Source organism: Monodelphis domestica, chromosome 6 (assembly GCF_027887165.1).
Source record: "Monodelphis domestica isolate mMonDom1 chromosome 6, mMonDom1.pri, whole genome shotgun sequence".
Lineage (NCBI taxonomy): Eukaryota > Metazoa > Chordata > Mammalia > Didelphimorphia > Didelphidae > Monodelphis > Monodelphis domestica.
The window spans coordinates 179,262,910-179,284,490 of NC_077232.1; the positions used below are offsets into that span (position 1 = coordinate 179,262,910).

The 21,581-nt window shown below is 43.5% G+C and overlaps 1 protein-coding gene across 1 annotated transcript in view; it reads right to left on the minus strand.

Annotated features, from left to right (window-relative positions):
- Positions 1 to 1,590: 1,590 nt before the first annotated feature.
- The window catches only part of ZNF827 (zinc finger protein 827), a 258,728-nt gene continuing 238,737 nt past the window's right edge, over positions 1,591 to 21,581 (minus strand). The window contains 4 exon segments of the mRNA XM_007496260.2: positions 1,591 to 5,798; positions 9,518 to 9,695; positions 10,208 to 10,399; positions 19,524 to 19,690. Coding sequence (XP_007496322.2) covers positions 4,979 to 5,798; positions 9,518 to 9,695; positions 10,208 to 10,399; positions 19,524 to 19,690 — 1,357 coding nt within the window. The 3' untranslated portion in view covers positions 1,591 to 4,978.

Below are 21,581 nucleotides of genomic sequence, written 5' to 3' on the forward strand. Positions count from 1 at the left end.
AGATGAAGATTTAGATTTTAGATTTACATCCCACTTAAACAATTTGACCAAAGAGGTTAAAATGAGATAACCTGCCTGCTTCTACATCAAGGAGACCTGATCAAAATGTTTTCTCCTATTTTACGGAGACATCAACATACTTGGATTGGCAGGGACTGTCAGATTTGAAGATGTAGTTTTTGGAAAGCTGCCAGTGGGTCCCATTGGTTTTCCATTTCTAGAATATGGCAGCCATGAGTAGACCTCAGATCAGTTTTATTTCTTAAGCATATAATACAATAGCTTGAATTTAGCTATTTACTTTTTACAAATGATGCATACATACCACAATTCCTTCCTCATAAGTCTTAAGATTTCTCCAATCATGGAATTGGTAATCTGTCGGAGATAGTTATGAGATAGAAAGAACTCTGGATCCGGTGAAGAAAGAGATCTAAATTCTTTCTCTACTCCCTCAAGTGTGAATTTAGGCAAGTCTCCATTTTTTGTATCTGTCAAACAAAGGGGATGGATAATAAAACTTCAAATCTTTAGATCCCCAAAATGTCAGAGGCAGGAGAGTTTTATCCTGATGGCTATTCCTAGTTTTTCAGACACAGTAAATAAACTGATTCCTGCTAGATGGTAAAGACTGTTGTCTTTTATGCTCCTATGTGACAAGTCCACACATTTAGCCTAAAACATGGTGGATATTGGACTCCATTGCCATGAACTTCAAGAGCTCAGGGTTGCCTGGGCCTTGGGGAGAACGTAAGTATCATTAGGGGTATCGTAGAATCATAGATTCATAGCTGAAAGGGATTATCCTAGCTTCATTGCCTTTAGGCTTGAAAGGGACTCTAGGGGACCTTGCTTAACCTTATTCTGATAGATGAGGAAACCAAGTTCCAGAAATGTTGCAACAACCTGAGGTCATAGTGATTCAGTGGTAGGGTTGGATTTGAACCTGGGGTCCCCTAACTACAAATCTCATTCTCTTTGTGCTATATTGCATTGCCTTAGAGATCTAGTCTATTCACTTGAAATTATAGATGAGGAAACTGAGGGCCAACATTAGATAGATTAGATTGATCTCAAATTGAATACCCTATAGACAGTTACTATACTATAGCTATGTAATAAGCAGTAGGGTAATGTGGAAGTGAGCACAGGATTCAGACTCAGAGGACCTTTTATCCCTAGGCCTCAGTTTCCTCATCTGCAAAATGAGGTGATTAATAGGGTCAGAGAGTATGACTTGGAATGACACCTGTGGTGTAGGTTGGGGGAGAGGGAGGAAGAAGGGAAATGCTAGCATTTATTAAGTGCCTACTGTGTACCAGGTACTTCACTAAGAATTTTGTAAATTTTAAATTTTGGAATATCAAAAGTGACAACATTTTGGAATAGTCCCAATCCTGAAATGTTTGGTATTCCCATATCTTTTTTTCAAAAGGTGTCAGGCACCGAATTCAGCTCCCTTTTTGAGACGAGATGGTCTCTAAATTCCCCTCCAGTTTTCAATCCATTTCTGATCCCCTAATTCTTCTGAATGAGTGAAAAGTTCACCAAGTCAAGGATTAGAGCCTAGGAAAGAAAAAGAAGCCAGAGTATAGCCAACCTTTTTTTTTTTTAATTAGAGTATATTGTACTTCCAAACTGGATACACTATAAATTGGCAATGCAACATAAGATGCAACGTAGGAATATACCAGTTACTGTCAAAATGACCCTGTACAGCCTTAGAATGCAAAAAGCTTTATACAATACAAATTTTCAGTAATATACACAAACCTCGACAGCGTGATCTTCTGAACGTAATACAAGTTAAAAAAGGACCGAAGGAAGAAAGAAAGTGCTGAGAACTTTAACTGCATTACCATATGGAAAAATAAGTTAGCCTTCATCAAAGAATGCATAGTGAAAACAGGGATGACATTAGTTGGTGGTTGGATTCCTCCCAAAAAGTTAGTGTTTTTTTTTTTGTGTGTGTGTGTGCATGTGTGTGTGTGTGTGTGTGTGTGTGTGTTTTAAATAGGGAAAGGATTCTCCGTGGAGACACAGCCTTCCCTGAGCTTCAAAATGCAAACCAATTCATGGGACGGCTCATTTAGGCGAATCCTGAAAGTTTCTGTAAATACTCTCCTTTATTAATAACAATAATAATAATAATATAAAAAACCAAACAAACTCCAAACACACCTTTTTTTTTTTCTCACTCAGAAAACTTTTATAATTTATCAGAAAGGGGAGGGGGGAATCTTTCCAAAGTGCTAAACAAAGTTGCCCAATTACATTAAGCATGACTAAGCCATTTAAAAATACGGGTTCCGTGGCAAACAGAGAAATGCATGGCATTTGAGTGTTAAGGTTGTCTCTTTCCCCTAAGAGCTCTACTACACAGCTCTGCCTCTCGGCCTGACTTCCTATTGCACGGCTGGGGTACAGTCAGGCCCACTCCTAATGATCCTAGCCAGCCAGGTCTCCCCTTTGCGGGGCATCCCGGCCTGTGGTAGTGTGATCTGCCTCTGTCGAAAGGACCCGGGCATGGCCCGGTCCTCTCTCGTTCGCCTTTGCCACTGAACGGGGTCACTTTGAAAGCAGATTATTGCCCAGTGGCAAGTTCTCCTCCATTACATGGGGAATCAAAGAATTGCTTCTTAAAAATAAGGCTTCCTCCACCTCCCTCCCACCCACCCCTCCATCTCCCACCCATTCCCTGCCCCAGCTGCCCCAGGATTTCTTGGAGTGTATGCACTGCATCTTGGACTGAGGGGCAGATTGTTGGCCTCAAAAGGCCACTTGCTAAGAAGAGAAGTAGGAGGGATGATGGCTGGGGGAAGGAGGGAAGAGCAGACAGGAGCCTCGTCATCCTAACCTTTTGAAGCCCTCCCTCTTGCCCTCCTTCATGTAAACAGGCTCATTTAGTGCACAGAACAGGCTTTACCCCTAGGGGACTGGAACATGCCTGCTAGGGGGTAGGGAAGGGTAAGAGATTGGGGAAGGGCAGCCTACAGCGAGGGTCACACAGTACAGTCGTCTGGCTTCCTGGATAACTGTACCATGTTCAAGGGTGGCATTCAGTAAAGCCTGGAGGAAGAAAAATTAGAGCTACTTTATTTTTCCTGGTGAAACATGAAAAACAAACCAAACAAGAAAACCAAACCAAACCAAACGAGTCCCAAATCTAGGCTAGCACACTGTGAGAAAACAGTAATACAATAAAAAAGCATCCCTCCTGTACACCAGCTCCTCTCAAGAGATAAATAATATCTATATAAAAAAATTCATATTCTAGAATTCCCGTTACTATACAAAGCACATTTCTTTCCTGCTCTTTCGGCCTGTTTCACACTGGAAATCCTGTTGTCTTAAAAATACAAAAGCAATTAAAATACTCAGCCAAAGATTTTTTCATTTAAAATCACCCATTGCCTTCCCAGATCAACAAAGGGTTCCGCAACCAGTCCACATCTGCTTCTTGCTACAATAAAGTGCTGCGTATAAGTTGTCATTTTAATGACCACAAAATAAGAGCTTTAAATAAGTCTAAAAGTCGGCCTCCTAGCAGGGTATGTCCTACCAGGCGTTAACGAAATGGAATACAGTTTTTTACTGATAACATGGAGGAGAATATAGATACAGCCAGGAGATCTGAAAATACGACTGAGACTGGTTTTTGTTGTTGGTTGTTTTTTTTGGCCAGGGGTAGGAGTGAGTGGGGAGGGGCATGGAACTGACCAGTATGTTCAAACAGCACCTTTTATTGTGTCTTTATGTTTTAAAGAAGTTGTAGTTAACTTTGCTACCATACAGTCTCTCGGTTCCAGAGAAAAGGTCTGTTTGTCCCCTTTCTTTTGCTTTCTTTTCCTTTTGTTTTCCAGATGAGAGACACAAACTAGTGCAAGGCTAAAAGCACTGTGCAAACCTGCCATTTTAATTTTTAGTCTGAGCATTTATACCCAGAATTTATCCAACCCCCTCCCCCTTTTATTTCCCCTTGACTGGTTATAACCAATGTCCAATTGTTCACTCAGAGCAATGATTCCTGCAAACAAAAAGATAACTGTTGCATTAATATGGGATGTAGCTGATCGGCCCTTTCAAAAGGCATACTCTCTGGAGCCCTTGCTGTACAGATTGTATACACGTGTGGGCATGATTTGGGTGTGTGTGTGCACACACCCATGTGCGGTACATTGGGTAGCATCAGCTGCAGTATTGAGTTATTTCTTCCAGATGGATCGTCCCATCCCCTCACCTTCACCACTGGTGAAGCTCAGAGGATAAGACTCATGTTTTGTTAGAAATCTCAGGCAATCCTGAAGAAGTTGGTCATCCCTTTGTCAACTGGAGCCCTGGGCCCTCCAATCCTGTTGCTTAGAACCACAGAGGGGAAGGTGTCGAAGTGCCCAGGGAAAGAGATGAGGGCAATGTACCACCCTGCAGAGGAAAGGAGCTCCTCCTTAGGAAATAAGCCAGGACAAAGAATGGGCAACAGAAATGGTATGGCCCATGAGCCAACACATTCTCTCTTTGCCAACAAGCACTCCTACTCACTCACGCAGCCAACGCACCCAAACAAAACCAAAATGCACCAGTATGTCACCTTACAAGTGCTGATTGCCATTGAGGACACTCTCGTTAGGCTTGAACTAACGAGGCAAATTTTCTTCAAGATAAAAGCATGGGGTGGGGGAACCGGGGTGCTGGGAGGGGGAAGACATGCCTCTGACGGTAGAAGAATGCAACAGGTCACCTCTCTGAAGGCTGAATCAAGCAGCTTTCGTGTCACTCCGAGAGCCACTTCTCTAAACCTCGTGAATGCTATACAGTACACATGGTGCAGACCCTCATCTGTCTCTGGGTTTTGCAGCAACATAGACCTGCTGGAGTTGTGTTTCACGTGTTTGTGTGTGTGTGCATGTGTGTGTGTGTGTGTGTGTGTGTGTGTGTGTGTGTGTGTGTGTTGGTTTTTGGTACAGAAACAAGGCTGCCCTCAGACAGTCTCTGCCCTTTCTGTTAATCCAAGATAGGCAAGGAAGGAGTGTTTGGGTGAGGTGATGCTAGGAGGTGCAGTCTGAGGTCGGGGAGGGTGGAATGTAAGATCCGAGTGGTTCTTGGGGTAAAGCATCGTCAAGGGAATAAGATGGGCAAAATCTGAGTTCCGATACTTATCAAAGCGCAAAGAAGAGCCATTGACGGCCAAGGCCTTGAACGCCAGGTTGGGTTCTGAGCTGCTGCCGTGGGCAGCGGACAGTGCCACTGTCTGCAAGGCCTGGGAGGCGGACATGATCGAGAGGGGTGACAAAAGGTTCCGGGACCTCCCCACCACGAGGAGGGGGCCCCCCGGAGCAGTTTCCTTAGGGGCTGGACTCTGGCCCTTCTTTTCCTCTTCCCCGCAGTCCCCCCCACTCTGGTGTTTCTTCACGTGGCGGCTGAAGACAAAGGGGTGGGTGGTCTTGAACAGGCACTCGTCGCAGCTGAAGGTCTGGCGCGGGGCGTGTTTCAGCTTCTTGTGCAGGTTGAGATTGTCTTTGCGCTTGCAGCTGTAGCTGCACTGGTCACAGTGGAAGGGCCGCTCGCCGGTGTGGACACGCACATGCTCAATGAGCTTGTTGGCTGTCTTGGACAGGTAGCCACACTGGTCGCACTTGTAGTGGTTGCCAAGGCGATGCTCCCGAATGTGCATCTCCAGCTCCAGCTGGTTGGCCTTGACCATCTGGCAGATCCGGCACTTGTACTCCATCTTGTAGTGGGTCTTCAGGTGGCACTCCATGGCTGCGGGGCGGTTGGTGGAGTAAATGCAGAACGGGCACCTGCCAAGGGATGAGAAGACAGGGGAGGTTCAGCTTTGGGTTGCCTCCGCCCCCAAACCTCCCCACCCTTCCCTACACACCACCTGCCACCCCTTTCAGCCCAGCCCAGCCCAGCTGCCTCTTGGGGTCCACTTTCTTAAGCTCATACTGCAAATAGAGCCCGGGGTGCCCTAGGTGAGCTACACCTGACTCGGGCCTCTTGGCTGGCAGTGGACACCCTAGCCATCATTAGGGGGAGAAAAGGAAGTCCTGAGAAGAGATGTCCAGGGATTCCCTCTCTCACATCTTCTCTGCTCTCCCCACTCCCACCCCACCACTGGGGGGCTTGACCCTCCTATTCTTCAACTTAGCGGGGATAACATGGAATCAACTTGTCATGCACCACAGCAAGCACACATAGGTGGGAATGGGCTCACGGAGCAGGGGGAGAAGCTACTTCTACATTCCAGAAAGTCACACAAAGGGCAGAATCGTGCTTATTGTTAGAATGCTTTCTCAGTGTGTGCTCGCTCACAAAACTTGGGGGTTAGAGCCATGTCTTTCTCATAGGAAAGGAAGAGAAAATAAGCAAGAAGTAAGGAGAGAACAAGGGATGGGGGTGGGGGTGGGAAACACACGTGCTTCCCAGAGGTAGGGAGAGAAAAGGGGCAACTGCTGTTTTGCAGCCCAAGTAAACTAGACTATATTACTTCAACTAGACTGTGAGCTTTCTGAGGGCAGGGACCATATTTCTAACTTTTCTGACTTTCTACCGCAACAGTTTTGAGCATAGAGGAGGGACTTCATTTATTTCTTTATATATAGAAACAAGTCCTTTAAGGCCTTTAAACTGGATACTGAGAGAGATGAGATCTAATCCCACCTCTATCAGTTTTCTAGCTGAAATTGGGTTTCCTGGGATAAGTCATTATCCCTTCTGTGCCTCAGTTGCCTCATCAGCTAAAATGGTTGCCCTCCTCTCCTTCCAACCTCTCTGGGAGGTTCTGAAGAATGGTGAGACCATTATGGTTATGGAATCCTTTCAGGCCCTCCAATCCAATTTGCTATGAGCAGTGAATGATTTGTCTGACTTTATGGGATCTGTAATCGGTCAAGCAGGATTTTGAAGATGATGCCCATAGTGCCTTTTACCACTCACTGCCTAGGACTCCTCAGTAGAAAATCAACTAGTCAGTCTCTGCTCCCAGAAGTAAACAGTAGCAGTAGAATGGAAGCTTCTTGAAGGCAGAGACTCTCTTGCTTTTGCCTTTGTATTCCCCAATCCTAACAGCATTTCTGGTAGATAGACAGAAGGCAGTTAAGGACTGTCTGTGGAATTCAAGTGTATACAACAGTATACACTGAGGGACCCCCATGATCCTGAGCACAAGCTAGGCCTTCCCTGAAGGAGTTGGAAACTGCTCTGCTCTATGCTAGGCCCCTGCCCTTCAAAAAACAACAAAAAAACAACAAAAATGGTAATATCATCAAATTTGATCCGTGAAAGTAACAAAATAATTGTATTGTGATCTTTTACATGAATAACATATAGAAAACAGCAGCTCTGTCTCCAAAAAAAATTTAGCTGTTTGTACTCCATTATATTTTATGGACATTTCTGTGATCTTTCTTTCACAGCTCAAGCAATGTGGTGAGGGCTTTTTTTTTTTTCCTGTCTCTCTCTTTTTTTCCTGTGCTCCCATTATTAATTTTAAAGACACCCTTCTCAGGCAAATTAATTCTCTGGCATGGCAAGAAAAAAAACAAAACAAAACAAAACAAAAACAAAAAAAAAACAGAGACTCACTGTATAGCCAGAAGGCATTAGCAATTTTTTCAAAGAATTCTTCTACTTGGTCATCCTAGAACATAAACTATTACACAGGGGACTGTTAGCACCGCCCGGGAAGTGTCTGTACAACAGAAGAATCAGAGTTGAATGTGCATTCTCCCCCATCAGATCCAGAGACTCCTGATTTCTGGGCCCCTCAGAGAAGGCCAATTGGCAAAGCCACAACTATCAGGTGCCAAAATGTTAATGTGTGTGATTGGGCTACTGGGAGAGGGCAGTGAACTCTAGTCCAATCACAGGGGGAAAAAAAAGAAAGAAAAAAAATAAAAAAATACTTTCACATACTTAAAAGGGAAGAGGGGCATGTGTGTACAAATGGTAGTCATTCCCTGAGCAAGCCCTGGGTAATAACCCTGACAAGATGGCCAAGCCATCTCCCACCCTCAGCTCTCTCAAACACAAAACAACTCGCAGAGTTTCTCTAAGATTCTCCTCCATCTACTAACCCTCCCAAATCTTCCCCCTTGTTTCCCCAGTTCCCCTTCAACACTCCCCACTCCCACAACAAAGTGATGCTGAGAAGACAATGTAGCTCATCTTTTCATGTTTTAACAGAGGTAACTGTTAAGAAGAAATACTTGGTTTTTGGCTCCCCTTGGGCCAATCAGGCAGAAGAGGGAAAGTTGTGGGGAAAGTGTGTGCAGGTGAGTGACCATGGCCAGATCTCTGTTTGACCTCTGAATCGTAGCCTCATCCCTTTTTCCAGCATATTTTTTCTGCTCTTTGTTCTTCCTTTCATTCAACCAGTCCCTAGAGTTCAGATGAATTTGAAAGGATTACTTTTGTCCTATGTAGTCACTTAATCCTTTTTTTGGGGTTGTTTTCTAAGCTGGGAGGGCCTCTCCTGGGCAGGAACTACACTTTTAGTTATCAAAGTATGGATTTGGACCTTCTGACTGGAAGATCAGAACTAGGGTCAAGTCATAGGCCTTCCTTCAGTAGCAGTTGGCCAACTGGGGGAAGGCCAGACACAACTGTAGACCACCATTATTTGCTGGTTTGATTGGCACACAGTAGGAACATAGACAATTCTGGTTGCTAAATACTGCCAAGAACCCTAAGAAGGGTGGGCCTGGAAGTGGTATCTCTTTGAATAGTTAAGTCTAGACACTCTTGGGGAGGAATGGGTACCTCAAGGTTTCTGGAATCCACTGTATCACCAAGCAACATTTCTACCTGCTGCCCCTGGGACTAAAAAAAAATTGCTCAACAGATAGGGGGAGGCCTAATGAAGAGGAGAAATGCATTTGGGGTGGGGCGTGTGTGTGTGTGTGTGTGTGTGTGTGTGTGTGTGTGTGTGTGTGTGTGACAATGAGATCCATAAGGCTGCTTCATTGATAGAAACATGTAGGAGGAACACTATATTCTGTGAGGACTAAAACTCCATTTGGATAAAACTCCAGTTGTATAAGGAATAAGAGAGGCAGCTGTGCAGTGAAAAGGGCATTGGATATGGAATTGGAGAACCTGGGCTATAATCTGTGTGATCCTGGATAAATCATTTAACCTCCCTGGGCCTCAGTTTCCTCATCTGTAAAATGAGGGGGTTGGATTAGATGACCTCTAAGGTTCCTTCCAGCTCTAAGTTCATGATTCTCTCAATGATTTTGTCCTTATGAATGGATGGCTGAAATGACCTAAAGTGCTTTCCCTGTCCCTCTGCCCCTTATCTGACCTGTTCCTGAGACTTCTGCAGAAGCAGGATATTAGAGGGACCTATGGCCATCCGAGGCCCCCACAGAGAAGAGTCTCTACCCATGCTGGGCAGAAGGGACCAGGTGACCTGATGCTGCCTCCCCTTGCACCACCAGCCCCTCTAGCCCAGTTACTGCCCACAGGGTAGGGGATTGAACAACTCAGTAAAAGGTTCGGTACTTGCTTTCCTTACTTGAGCCCACCAGTGGGGACAGTGTGGCATTTCTTGTGCTCCAGCAGCTGCTCGGGAGTCTTCATGAACTTGTGGCACACGTCACACTCAAACATCCGTGTGATCAGGTGGATCTGCAGGTGGCGTTCAAACATGTTCTTCGTCTTGCAGACGAAGTTGCAGAAAACACATTCGAACCCTGAAAGGACCAACGTGTGTGTAGGTTGGGGGGGAGGTGCAGAGGGGTGGAGAGGAGAGTGTGAGAAGGGTCTGATCACCCTACTTGTATCCCCCCAGTGTCCCTCCTCCTGCTTACTCTATGTGGTCATCTCCGGTTACACCTCCCTATGTCACTAGGCTGAGACGAGACTGACACAGGCTGAAGCATGCTCCCTCACTCTCACACACTGGCTCATGTGAGAATCAAACCAAAAAGCAATCAAAAGCCAAAGTGGTAAAAATTAGACTCTCAGAGCTGGAAGGGAATGAATTTGGAGGCCATCTAGTCCGACCTGGACCTGAACAAAAATCCCCTCAACATCAAATGTCCCCTGTGATTGACTATTCAGGTTCCTGTTCCTCCCAGGCCTGCTGCTGCTTTGCCCATGGGCCAGGGCTTATTTGCAAGTCTCAGTGACTCTCCTGGATGGTGGCTGGCTGACACCAGTGGGCTGGGGAGAGAGGGACCGGATGGGTCACGCCTCTCTTTACCTTTCTCTGACTTTTCTTCTGTGTTCAGTAAGGGCTGGCTCCCAGGCACTACAGAAATGACCAGCAGGTTGTTCCCTCCCTTGGTTTTCTGGGTGACGTCCGTGTCATCTTTGCTGTTAGCTGAATCACTGAGGGCTGACAGAGAAGATGAAGAAGGACTGGTGGATTCACTGGGAGTCTTCCTCTCTTCCCCTGTAGGGTAAGAAAAGCAAATGCCCCTTTGTTACTCAGCAAGGCAGGACCTAACAAAATAAAACAACCACAGACACATAAAATAGGCAGTAGGTTTCTGACCAAAGGGGTTGCACTCCGGAACAATGCAAAGTGATTTAAGTGAAGACCATTGGAAAATCTGGCAGTGAGGATGGAGGGAAATAAGCGTCTTTCCTATCTTTGTTGGTTTGAGGGCATGGGGCAGAGAAGTATACAAGTACCCAGGTGGGAAGGTGGTACAGCTAATACAGTGCTAGCCCTGGAGTCAGGAAGATTTGTTTTCCTGAGATCAAATCTGGCCTAGGTATCCCTGGGCAAAATCACTTAACCTTTTTTTTGCCTCAGTTTCCTCCTCTGTAAAATGAGCTGGAGAAGGGAATGGCAAACCACTCAAGTATCTTTGCTGAGAAAACTCCAAATGAGGTCACAAAGAGTCAGACAAGACTGAAAAATGATTGAACAACAACAAAAACACATAGATACTGGTGGTGGCAAAGTGGTGTGTAGCTGCTATAGTAATAAGGGGAAAGAAAGAAGTTCTTATTAAATACCAATTATTGCCAGGCACCATGCTAAGTGCTTTGCGATTATTATCTCAATTGATTCTCACAACCCTGTGAGGGAGGTGCTATTACTATCCCCATTTTAGAGTTGAGAAAATTGAGGCAATCAGAGGTTAAATGCCTTGTCCAGGTCCATATAGCCAGTAAGTACCTGAGGCTACATTTGAACTAAGGCACTTCCTCTATGGACTGTGTCACCTGGATGCCTACAGTGGCTACAGACAATCTAGCTGTGACATGGCTTCCCTGGCTCAGACCACATCATCTCCAGCGTCTCTTCCCCAGGTCCTGGACCTAAAAGAAAGAATACTTGGGTGAATGCTGTCTTTGATGATGTCTGGGGAGCCCTAGTGACTGATGAGTTTGAGTGAAGGGGTGGCACCAATTGAGAAGAGCAGGAGGGAAAAGGTCACTGGGAGGAGGACCCTGAGGATCCTACTAGAATAAGGATGGTGTGCCCCAGAGTCAGGAGGAGGAAAAACTCAAGACTAGGATATCTCTCAGAAGAAAACAGACCTTCCTTCCCCCCCTTCAATGAACTGACTGACCAACCAACTGACCAACCCTGGACCTTTAGGAATTTAGCTCAGATAGGATCCTTGGGTGTGGAACTGGAAGTGACCTGTGTAGGGGTCATCTAGGCTTGCCCTCTCATTTTACAGAGGAGGAAACCAAGGCCCAGAGAGATGAAGCTCTAGGTCCAGGTCTAGGTCACTTGGAAAGTAGCTGAATGTGAGTGCGATTGGTTACAGGGGAAAAAATCCAATATGAAGGAGAAGCACTTTTCAAAAGGGCACAGAAAAGGATAAAGTTCCTTGGACAAAGGGGTTTTGGCTCCATGCCATCAAGGTACACAAAAGCATATATGCCCAATTTTAGCTCTCTGCTGAAGATGGAAATAAGGCTACATTTTGACTGTTCTCATTGTTGCTGTCTCTTTCTCTATATGAACTTCACAGACAACAGTTGCCCCAAATGGATATTTCCATATACAAAGTAATGCACACAAAGAATGTTAAAATGTCATGTCCTTAGGCAGAGATGGAGGATAGGTCATCATAGACAAAGATTTTCCTATTCTAGAGACTAAACTGTGTTCAGTTTGGCTGATTCTTGGACATTCTGGTCCCAAGACCATAATCAAAGCCTTTCTAGCTTGGTAGAACTGACTTTGCTGGGATAGTCACGGAGAATCTGGAGTCACCTCCATATCACCCCAAGGCATTAGAGTTGGGCTTTTGTGGATATGATGATGCCTAGAAAAATCAGATTTGCCAATAACACAAAGGACAATGGAGAGGCCCAGTAGTCTGAAGCGTATTTGCAATGATAAAAAAGAAAAAGAATAACTAGACTTTAGTGCCAAGTACAGTACTCATTGCTTTGCAAATATTTTCTCACTGGACCCTTACAACAATCCTGGAAGGTAGGTGCTAGTCATTTCCACATTTTAGAGTTGAGGAAAGTGAGGTAGACAGAGGTTAAGTGACTTATCCAGAATCATACAATTAGTGTTTGAGGCCAAATCTGAACTCAGGTCTTTTTTTTTTTTTAAACCCATACCTTCTTAAAATCAATACTGGGTATTGGTTCTAAGGCAGAAGAGTGGTAAAGGTTAGGCAATGGGCATTAAGTGACTTGCCCAGGGTCACACAGCTAGGAGGTGTCTGAGGTTGGATTTGAACCCAGGACCTCCCATCTCTGGGCCTGGCTCTCCATCCACTAAGCCACCCAGCTGCCCCCTGAACTCAGGTCTTTTTGACTCTAGGTTCAGCATTCTATCCACTGTGCCACCTAGTTTCCAACAACAATAATGATAATAATAGCTATCCTTAATATTTATTTATTAAGGGGTTGAATGTGGTTTATCTGTTATCTCATTGGATTTAAAGGATAACTTATGTGTAAAAGGTGGCATGAACCAGCTAGGAAATATGTGATTGGAAAACTTGCCTTGTAGGAAGAGCGAGGGACAATGAATGGATAATCTAAATGCTGTGCACTAGCAACAAACTGTAAGAGAGCCCTTCTAATGTATTAGATAGATCATCTGGGGAGGACACGGTCAAGAATTATACAGGAGAAGAAGGCATGGCTGAATTCTGATGAGTACAGTACAGTAATAATAATAATCATAACAGCTTTTATATAGCATCTCTCTGTGTGTTTATATACATATACATTTATCCCTTCTACATCATGATTTTCCCCATCGTAGCTTTCATATATCACAGGTCAGCATATGAAAAAAAAAGTGGGAATTTGAGGGGTGTTTTGTGGAAGCTGCAGATGACACATGAAGGCCAACAGGCAACACAGAAAAGAGGTTAGAAACTCAGAAATATAAGCCTCAATTTACAACAAGGTACTGTAAGTACCCTATTAAAGAAAAATAAAAAATTCAGACTTCTCTGATATGAAAGAGGGACTAAATTTTCATGTGGCTTTTTTTAGCTCCACCAACTCCTGCAATAAGAAAGGGATAACTGAATATGTAGCACTCGGAGGTTTGCAATATACTTTATATATATATACTAGGTAAAATTATATATATATATATATATATATATATATATATATATATAATTTTACCTAGTTTCACAAGAACCCTGTGAAGTAAGTGAGATTATCCCCACTTTACAGATGGGGAAACAGACCAAGAGAGGTTAAGTGATGAAAGTCATAGAGCTGGTTGAATGTTTGAGGTACTATTTGAACTAAGTTGTCTTGGATTCAAGTCTAGCTCCCTATGCAAAGGAGTACCCACAATTCTAATGCTGGGATCATAGATTCCCCAGACAAAGCTAATTCATTTGTGGGCTTTCTGTGGGTTGGTCCTTTTCTTATTTTCCCTCCTGGCAATTTGGGTCAGACTAAGGCCAAATAGTGAAACAGGAGACAAGAGCGTTTTGAGGCTCCCTCACCTCACATTGGCATCTCCTCCTCTTAGTCCTTGTTATGTCTCACTGGCCAGAAGCCTTTAATATGGTACCTGTTAAGGGCTTGCCACCTCCTGTACTCCATGCTATGATCTCTTTCCATTTCCTTCCCCTCCCTCCATAATAATGTATCCTTCCTGTTGCTTGAGTTTTCTCTACTCTGTAGTCTCTCTGCTGTGTTGTCTGATCTCCCAACCCCTTGTAGCAGCAGAAGAATGAATTCTGAGGGGTCATGGTGTGTTAGCAAGGAACTTCTGGAGATACCAAGGAGTAATTTGAATGGTGCTAAGCTCAGGCCCTGTGGTAGGCTGGTGACAAAATGATATGGGCATGTAGATCTATTGCTATCTCTAGGATCATCCTATATCCAGTGAGTAGTTTGGGTGCTTTGTGGCAGCTAGTTGACAACAGAAACCTGCTCCTTCATGATTTTTTCTTGGGTGCATTGCCATCCTAATTGATCTCATGTTCTGGGATACACAAACCTTATACCTGTCACTTCAATCTCTGACCTACAAAGAGGAAGGGAAGTCTCAGTACTCAGAGGGATCTATGATCCCAAGGTGAGTACTTCCTTCAGTGACGCTGATTGCTACCAATTCCCTGTCCATCTACCCTGGTTGATGAATACTTGTTCATATGTTCCTCTAAGTTTATCTCAGGGGATTTACCCATGTTGAGGTCTTTTCTGTTTTCTCCATCTTGCTAGACCACCTTCTTCTTGGTCTATCCATTTCTTTGATGATTTCCTTTCTTCCAGTTTTCCTTTTTAGTTCCTTCTTTGCAATCTATTACATCCTACTCATACCCTGACTGGGTCTCTCCTTTGTCTTCTGAGTAGTACTCATTTGGAGTTCTTTGGAGGGGCTAGTGTTCATAATGCAGCTACACACCAACACTGGTAGAGGATTGAAATGAAAAAGATGGGCTTTTGTTTTGGGCATTTGCTTCCTTCTTTCTAAATACCAAAGAGGACATAAGTCTTTGTAAGATACTAGAAAAAATTAGGGCTCTACATATTATGAAGGGACATTGAATTTAATATCAATACTGCCAATCTATTATGGGATTCTATTTGCCAATATGGCTGATATTTTAGAAGTGAACAGAACATTTTATGTGAGGTACTGGATATATCTCTAGAATACTTATCTTGCCAAATCCATTTTTTGATGCAAACTCATCCAATAGGGTACAATAAATAAATACATGTATCTAAATACATGCAAAACCCAGTGGAATTGCTCATTGGCTATGGGAGTGGGGAGGGACAGGGGAGGGAAAGAATATGATTCATGTAACCATGGAAAAATGTTCTAAACTAATTAATTAAATAAATAAGATTCTTAAAAAAATAAATAATTGTTTTAAATTGCTTTTGAGAATTAATTCTTTTATACATTTCAATTACTCTCTTTAAAAATAGGCCTGTATGTCCTAAAGCTCACTAACATGAGACCCAGCTACTGAATGTTTACAAAAAAAAATACATAAAAGTACTGGGGCCAAATGCTATCAAAAGAAGAAAAAATGCTCAGATTTTCCTTGTTCTCAACTGGATACTTCTGCCTAGGTCATCTAACTTGCTTCCCTAAGCCAATGACTCATATATCTATTTATGATCTACAAGACTCTTTCTTCACAGACCTGTGAGGTAGGTAGGGCAGATTATTGTCCTCATTTAACAGATGAGAATATTCAATCTTGGAAAATTAAATAGTTTGGTCCTAGTTGTTCAGCCAGGAGGTATCCCAAGTGGAGATTCAAACCTGGGTCTTATCACTCAAAATCCAGTACTCCTTCTTTAGTAGGCTATCTTTATCCTGCCTTCATTTATGTGTGTGGGGAAGATATCAAGAGGAAGCCCTATTTTAAGATATAACATTTTTATTTTTTAATATATTTATTAATATAAATAAGTATATATAAAATATTAATATATTTCAATATAACATTTTAAATTAATTTAAATATGATTAATTTATTTTTTATTTTAAAATATAGATTTTCTATTTGCTAAAAATATACATATGTATTTAAGATATAAAGATACAGAGTGGTATAATGCTTTCTGATGCAGCTATTCAATTAATAAATTCAAGAAACATTTATTGAGAACTGACCATATGCCAAGAAGTGTGCTTGGTGCCAACTAACATCTTCCTTCTAAGCCAGCAATGGCACGCTGGGTCGTTTGTCAGTATGGCAGTGTTTTACAGAGTCTGAATCTAAATTTTTTGTTTAATCATCGATCAGCAAATACTAAGTGCCTTCTACTGTGTGCCTGGTGCTGAAGATACAAAGACAAAAGAAGACCCATCCCCACTTTAAAGGAGCTTATGTTCAGAAAGGGGAGATGGGCTCCTAAGTACAGAATAGACTGTATGTCTACAAATAGGCTAGCCAATGTTATAGCAGTGTCTTATGTATAAATAGACACAGATGTATATTTTATATCATGAATAATAAATGTGATCTAGGTGACCTCTGAGGCCCTTTCTGCTTCTAAAATGGTGTGATCCTGATTCCAATAGAAGAAACAAGGTATTGTGGTAGGAGATCACTGCGGTGGAACCTAGCAGAGCTGGACTCTAATTCCTGCTTTGCCATTAACAAATTGTATGGATTCAAGCAAATCACTTGCCCTGTCTGGGTCTCAGTTTCCTCATCTGTAAAATGAGGAGTTTGGATTTCACCCCTCAAAGCCATGCTTATCTCATCTTTAAGTAGGCTAAATAATACTAGAGTTGAGTATGGTTTAAAGGGTAAAAGGTCACAGAATCCCAGAGATGAGATTCAAAGGGCAGTATATAGGGGACCAAGAATCTCCTCTCTATGTTCTCAAAAATAGTAGTTCTCTAGCCATCACTGGGCTTAAAAGAGTCTGGAGAGACTTGAATGGAAATCATGACTCTTGATCTTGATCACATTCACGGGATCAAAAAATCAGAATTAGAGTTGGCAGAAGCTTTAGAAGTTGTCTAGTTCAGCATCCACATTTTGCAGAGAAAGAAACTGAGGCTAAGGTCACATAGCCAGTAAGTAGCAGAGATGACATTTGAATCCCCTTGTTCCAAATCCAAGGCTTTTCCCACTTTACCATGTTGAGTCTCAGTTTTTTTTCCTTTAAAATACAGATAATAAAGATGCCTGCAATATTTATTTCACAGGGATGGTGCTAGGAAAGTACCTCGTACACCCCTTAACACTCCATCTAGATATGAGCTATAATTGAGAATACCAGTAAAGGTAACCAAAAATAACAGAAAATTCAGCCACTTGCTCAGCCAAGAATCCAATTCCTACGAACGAGGCCACTGGCCCTTAGTGTCATTTCTGAGGTGAGAGGTGTCGGGGAGGGAGGTGGAAGGGATGGGAGGAATGGGGCTTGGTGGTCAGGAAATCACCACATTTAAAATGCTCAATGGTTAGTGACAGATGTCCTTTTTGGATACAGCTTCAATTGAATCCAACTTTTCTTAAATACACATCCTAGTCATAACAGATGGTAGGGTCCTCTGGGAGGTATTTTCTGCTGGGTATAGCCATATTTGTATGAAGGTACAAAAGAGGATGGAGGGGAGGTGGCAAGCTGAAGAAAGGAAACAAGGGTGTTTAAAAAGTTCATTGCCACCGAAGAAGTCTGGCCTTTCTTCCGCCCATCACAAAAAAGTCACTTTACTTTTCACATGGGGTGAAATGAGCTGGGGTAGCCCAGCTGATTTTCTGTGCACAATATTCACATGGTTATGGTCCGAAAATGCCTTTTAAAGAATCACTCTCTCTCTGTCTGTCTGTCTCTGTCTCTGTGTCTCTGTATCTTTCTCTGTCTCTCTCCTCTCCCCTCACCTCTTATATCTCTGTCTGTCTCTGTCCCTTTCTGTCTCTCTTCTCTCACTTCACCTCCTGTATCTCTCTGTCTGTCTGTCTTTCTGCCTCTCTCCCCTCTCCTCAACTCCTGAATCTCTCTGCCTGTCTCTGTGTCTCTGTCTTTAGTTTTCTGTCTGTCTCTCTCCCCTCTCCTCACCTGTATCTCTGTCTGTCTCTCTTTCTGTCTTTCTCCCCTCTCCTCACCTCTTATATCTATCTGTCTTTGTCTCTCTCTGTCTTTCTCTCCTCTCCTCAACTCCCGTTTCTCTCTGTTTCTGTCTCCCTGTCTCTGGGACTCTACAATTTGTCTGCTCTATTTACCGACAGTCCAACTTTTTTGACTGTTGGCCCCACGGAAACCCAAGCCAGCATCTTGTCGTCTCTCACATCATCTGCACTACCATGGGGGAAATGCCAGCTCCAGGGTCTTACTGCTCCAGATGCTGTGGTGTAAAGGGGCTGACCCAACACGGAGGGCTGGCAGTGAGCACCAGCAGGTTTTCCTGCGGACGTGTTGCAAACGTGAGGGGAGTGCATCTTCCTTGTCCCTTGACGACTTCTGCATCTGTGCTATTTGTAACCATCACTTGTGAGGTGGTAATTGCATTGTGAAGTCAAATGTTAAGATCATTAAGCAGAGGAAGTTAGCTAGCCTGGTAAGAGAGCTGGATGAAACACTTTGCCACGGCCTGTGGAGAACAGAGGACTTCCAGGAACTTTGGGTTTTTGTCTCCAGCCCCTGCACTCATGGAAGTCCCTGGCTTTGTTAGTGGAAAGGCTGCTGGAACATGGTTGGGGCTGAGAGGTCCCAGAGCTAGGCAAGGCAAGGCCACAGAGACCCCCAAACCAAGACATTTTGAACTTCCTCCTGCATAGAAGATTTTGTCTGGGCCTTGGGCAGCCGGACCCAGCTCTCCACCTGGATGGGGCTCGCTGGTTCCTGGCCTTCACAATCTTTTAAACCAACCGGGGCCAATCCATGTGGGGGCAAGAAGCTGGCAGCTGCTGGAGTCACTTCCGCAAGGGCATGGTGGTGTTCTTGCCTTTGCCCTTGGGCAATGCCTCAGCTCTGCAGAGAGCATGCAACATGACCCTCTGCTTGGCATCTGGAGGACTGGAGGAATTTAAGAGGAAGCAAATGCCAATCTGTGGTGGAGATGGGAGGGACAGAGCTCAAAGTCACAGGGGTCTGATTTTCCTTTACTAGAGGAGGGGAGGCTGGGGCAGGGAGGGAAGAGGCATGAAGGGAAGGAAAAGAAAGAAATCATTTGGGATGACAAGCTGCAGTCTGCTTTCCATCTCTTGGCAGAAAGGTGGAGGACTACAGGTGTGAAATGAGGCATGCTCATTTTCAGATGTGGCCATTATATACTTGTGTGTGTGTGTGTGTGTGTGTGTGTGTGTGTGTGTGTGTGTGTGTGTGTGTATAGTTTCTATCTTGGTGTTCATTCTAAGACAGAAGAGCAGTAATGTCTAGATAATTGGGGTTAAGGGACTTGCCCAGGGTCAGATTTGAATCCAGGACCTCCCATCTCTAGCCCTGGCTCTCTGGCTCTCATTTCACTGAGCTGCCTGGCTGTCCCTATCAGTACATCTTTGTTCCACAAGGCTTCTATGGGGAAGTATGGGGAGGAGAGGAAGGTCACTGGGAATTGAGATTAATATTTTTAAAAGTAGAAGATTAATAAAATAAAATTTTTAATTTTGGGGGGAGGGGGAGAAAAAGCATACCTGTGTGCTTGGCGCTGATGTGAGCCTTAATATCAGCTTCTTCCATGGTGACAAAATCACAGGAGGTGCAGCAGATTGAAAACATCCACTGCTCCTTGTCCACATGGAGGGACATGTGACTGACAAATTGGACATTGAGCTCCGTCTCAAATCCACACACATGACAGCTAGTGGAGAAGACAGAGAAGGAGAGAAAGAAACAGAAGACAGTAAGAAATCCCAATCCTTAAAAAAATTATTTATTTAATTAGTTAATTTAGGATATATTCCCATAGTTATGTCCTACAGGTTTGTGGGACATAAGTCACTTTAATTGGGCCTTGCTTGTGATTCAAGAACCTGTTACAGGTTTATTTTTTACTCAGGATTTTATACATGAAAGATTTTTATTTTTTTTTATCATTTCTGTACTTATTATTTTTATACAGAATTTAATTTTTGCTTTTTATTTGTTTTTTTGGGGGGGGTTGATTTTCTTTTGACAAATGTTTCATATATCTCATAACTCAGTAATGTGTCTTGGTGTGATTCTGGTGTTGGTCAACACCCTCCTTGGGGGGGATTATGTAATTATCCTAAAATCAAGATTTAAAATTGTTTTGGAGAAATTTTTAGGAAAGGAGACTTGCCAATACCCTGAATCAAGAAAGTAAGTAAGAAAGAGATTTTTAAACTATACTGATCTATCTTTCCTAATAATAAACTTTATAAAATTAATAACTGGGTAGATATATTAATTTTCACTTGTAACAGTTACATAAATCATGTTCTTTCCCTCCCCTCTTTCCATCCCCCCTCCGAAGCCAATGAGCAATGCAACTGGGTCATACATGTGTCATTGATCAAGACCTATTTCTATATTATTTGTATTTGTACTAGAGTGATCATTTAGAGTCTACATCCCCAATCATGACCCCACTGAACCATGTGATCAAGCAGTTATTTTTCTTCTTTTATGACTCTTTTTGTTTTTAATATCACCTCTGTTTAGTTGGCATTTCTCCTTTTTAAGATGGTGATTGGAGTGGCCCTGGGATGTCCCAAGAACTCTCAAACAGGAACTCCCTCTACCAGGGTAGGCTTTTAGAGAGCTGCCCAGAACCTTAGGTTTCAGGGACTTATTTGCCTAGGCTCAAACAGATAGAATTTTCCAAAGGTATGATTTGAACCCAACTCCATGGCCCTGCTGGAAGTGGTTTCTCCCTCCACTGTATTCTGTTGCCTCTTTATTATGCCTCAGAATAAAGAGTCAAAGTGGAGAAATGAAGCAGAGTTTAGAAAACTTAACTGATGTGTTAAAAAGTGGGATGTTGCAAGCAGTGTTCCTAATTTTTCTGGGAAGGTACTTTCTTATATCATTTCTTTGGGGCCAAGCCTGGCCATAATTTTGCTATACTAGATTTCCCTCATTTTGGGCTGCTGTTTCCCAGAGGGTTTGGGTCAATCAAGGGGGAGCATCAGTTTCCGTTTAGTGTGCTCAGAAGGCCCAAACTTTACAAATGCCTTCTGTTTCTCCACTTGTGTTTTTTCCAGTGGAAACATTCCTTTTTCTTCCACGCTGAAATGTCTCTGAAAAAGTGGCCACCCTGCCAAATGGATTACGTGCTGGCATAATGCAACAATCCCATACATGCTATAATGATGCTAAATAATCATAAAGTTAATTAAAAACTACAGATTCCAGATGCTGCCTATCACCTAGCTGATTCCTCTGGGCAGAAAGATGTACAGTGGCTCTGCCAAGATGCTGAGCCAGGCAGGGATGCTGAGCAACCTGGAGGCCCCTGTGAGAGGCCCCCTGTAAGCCCCAGGAGCCTCCCTTGGCTTTGGACAGCATCCCCATCTCAGGATGGTGGTGCTTTGCATGCATCCCTGCAAGGTGTGCCCGGAACTCTGGGCAGGTCTGTTACAGGACCTGCTGGGGGCCATACAGATGTGAAAATGCCTGGGAGAAAGGCATGTTGGAAGGCAGGCTGTTTGGCCTGCTCCCAGGGATAGACAGATAGAGGAAGGACCCAGAAAGTTTGGTTTTATAGTAATCAAACTGTCTGCTAGCTC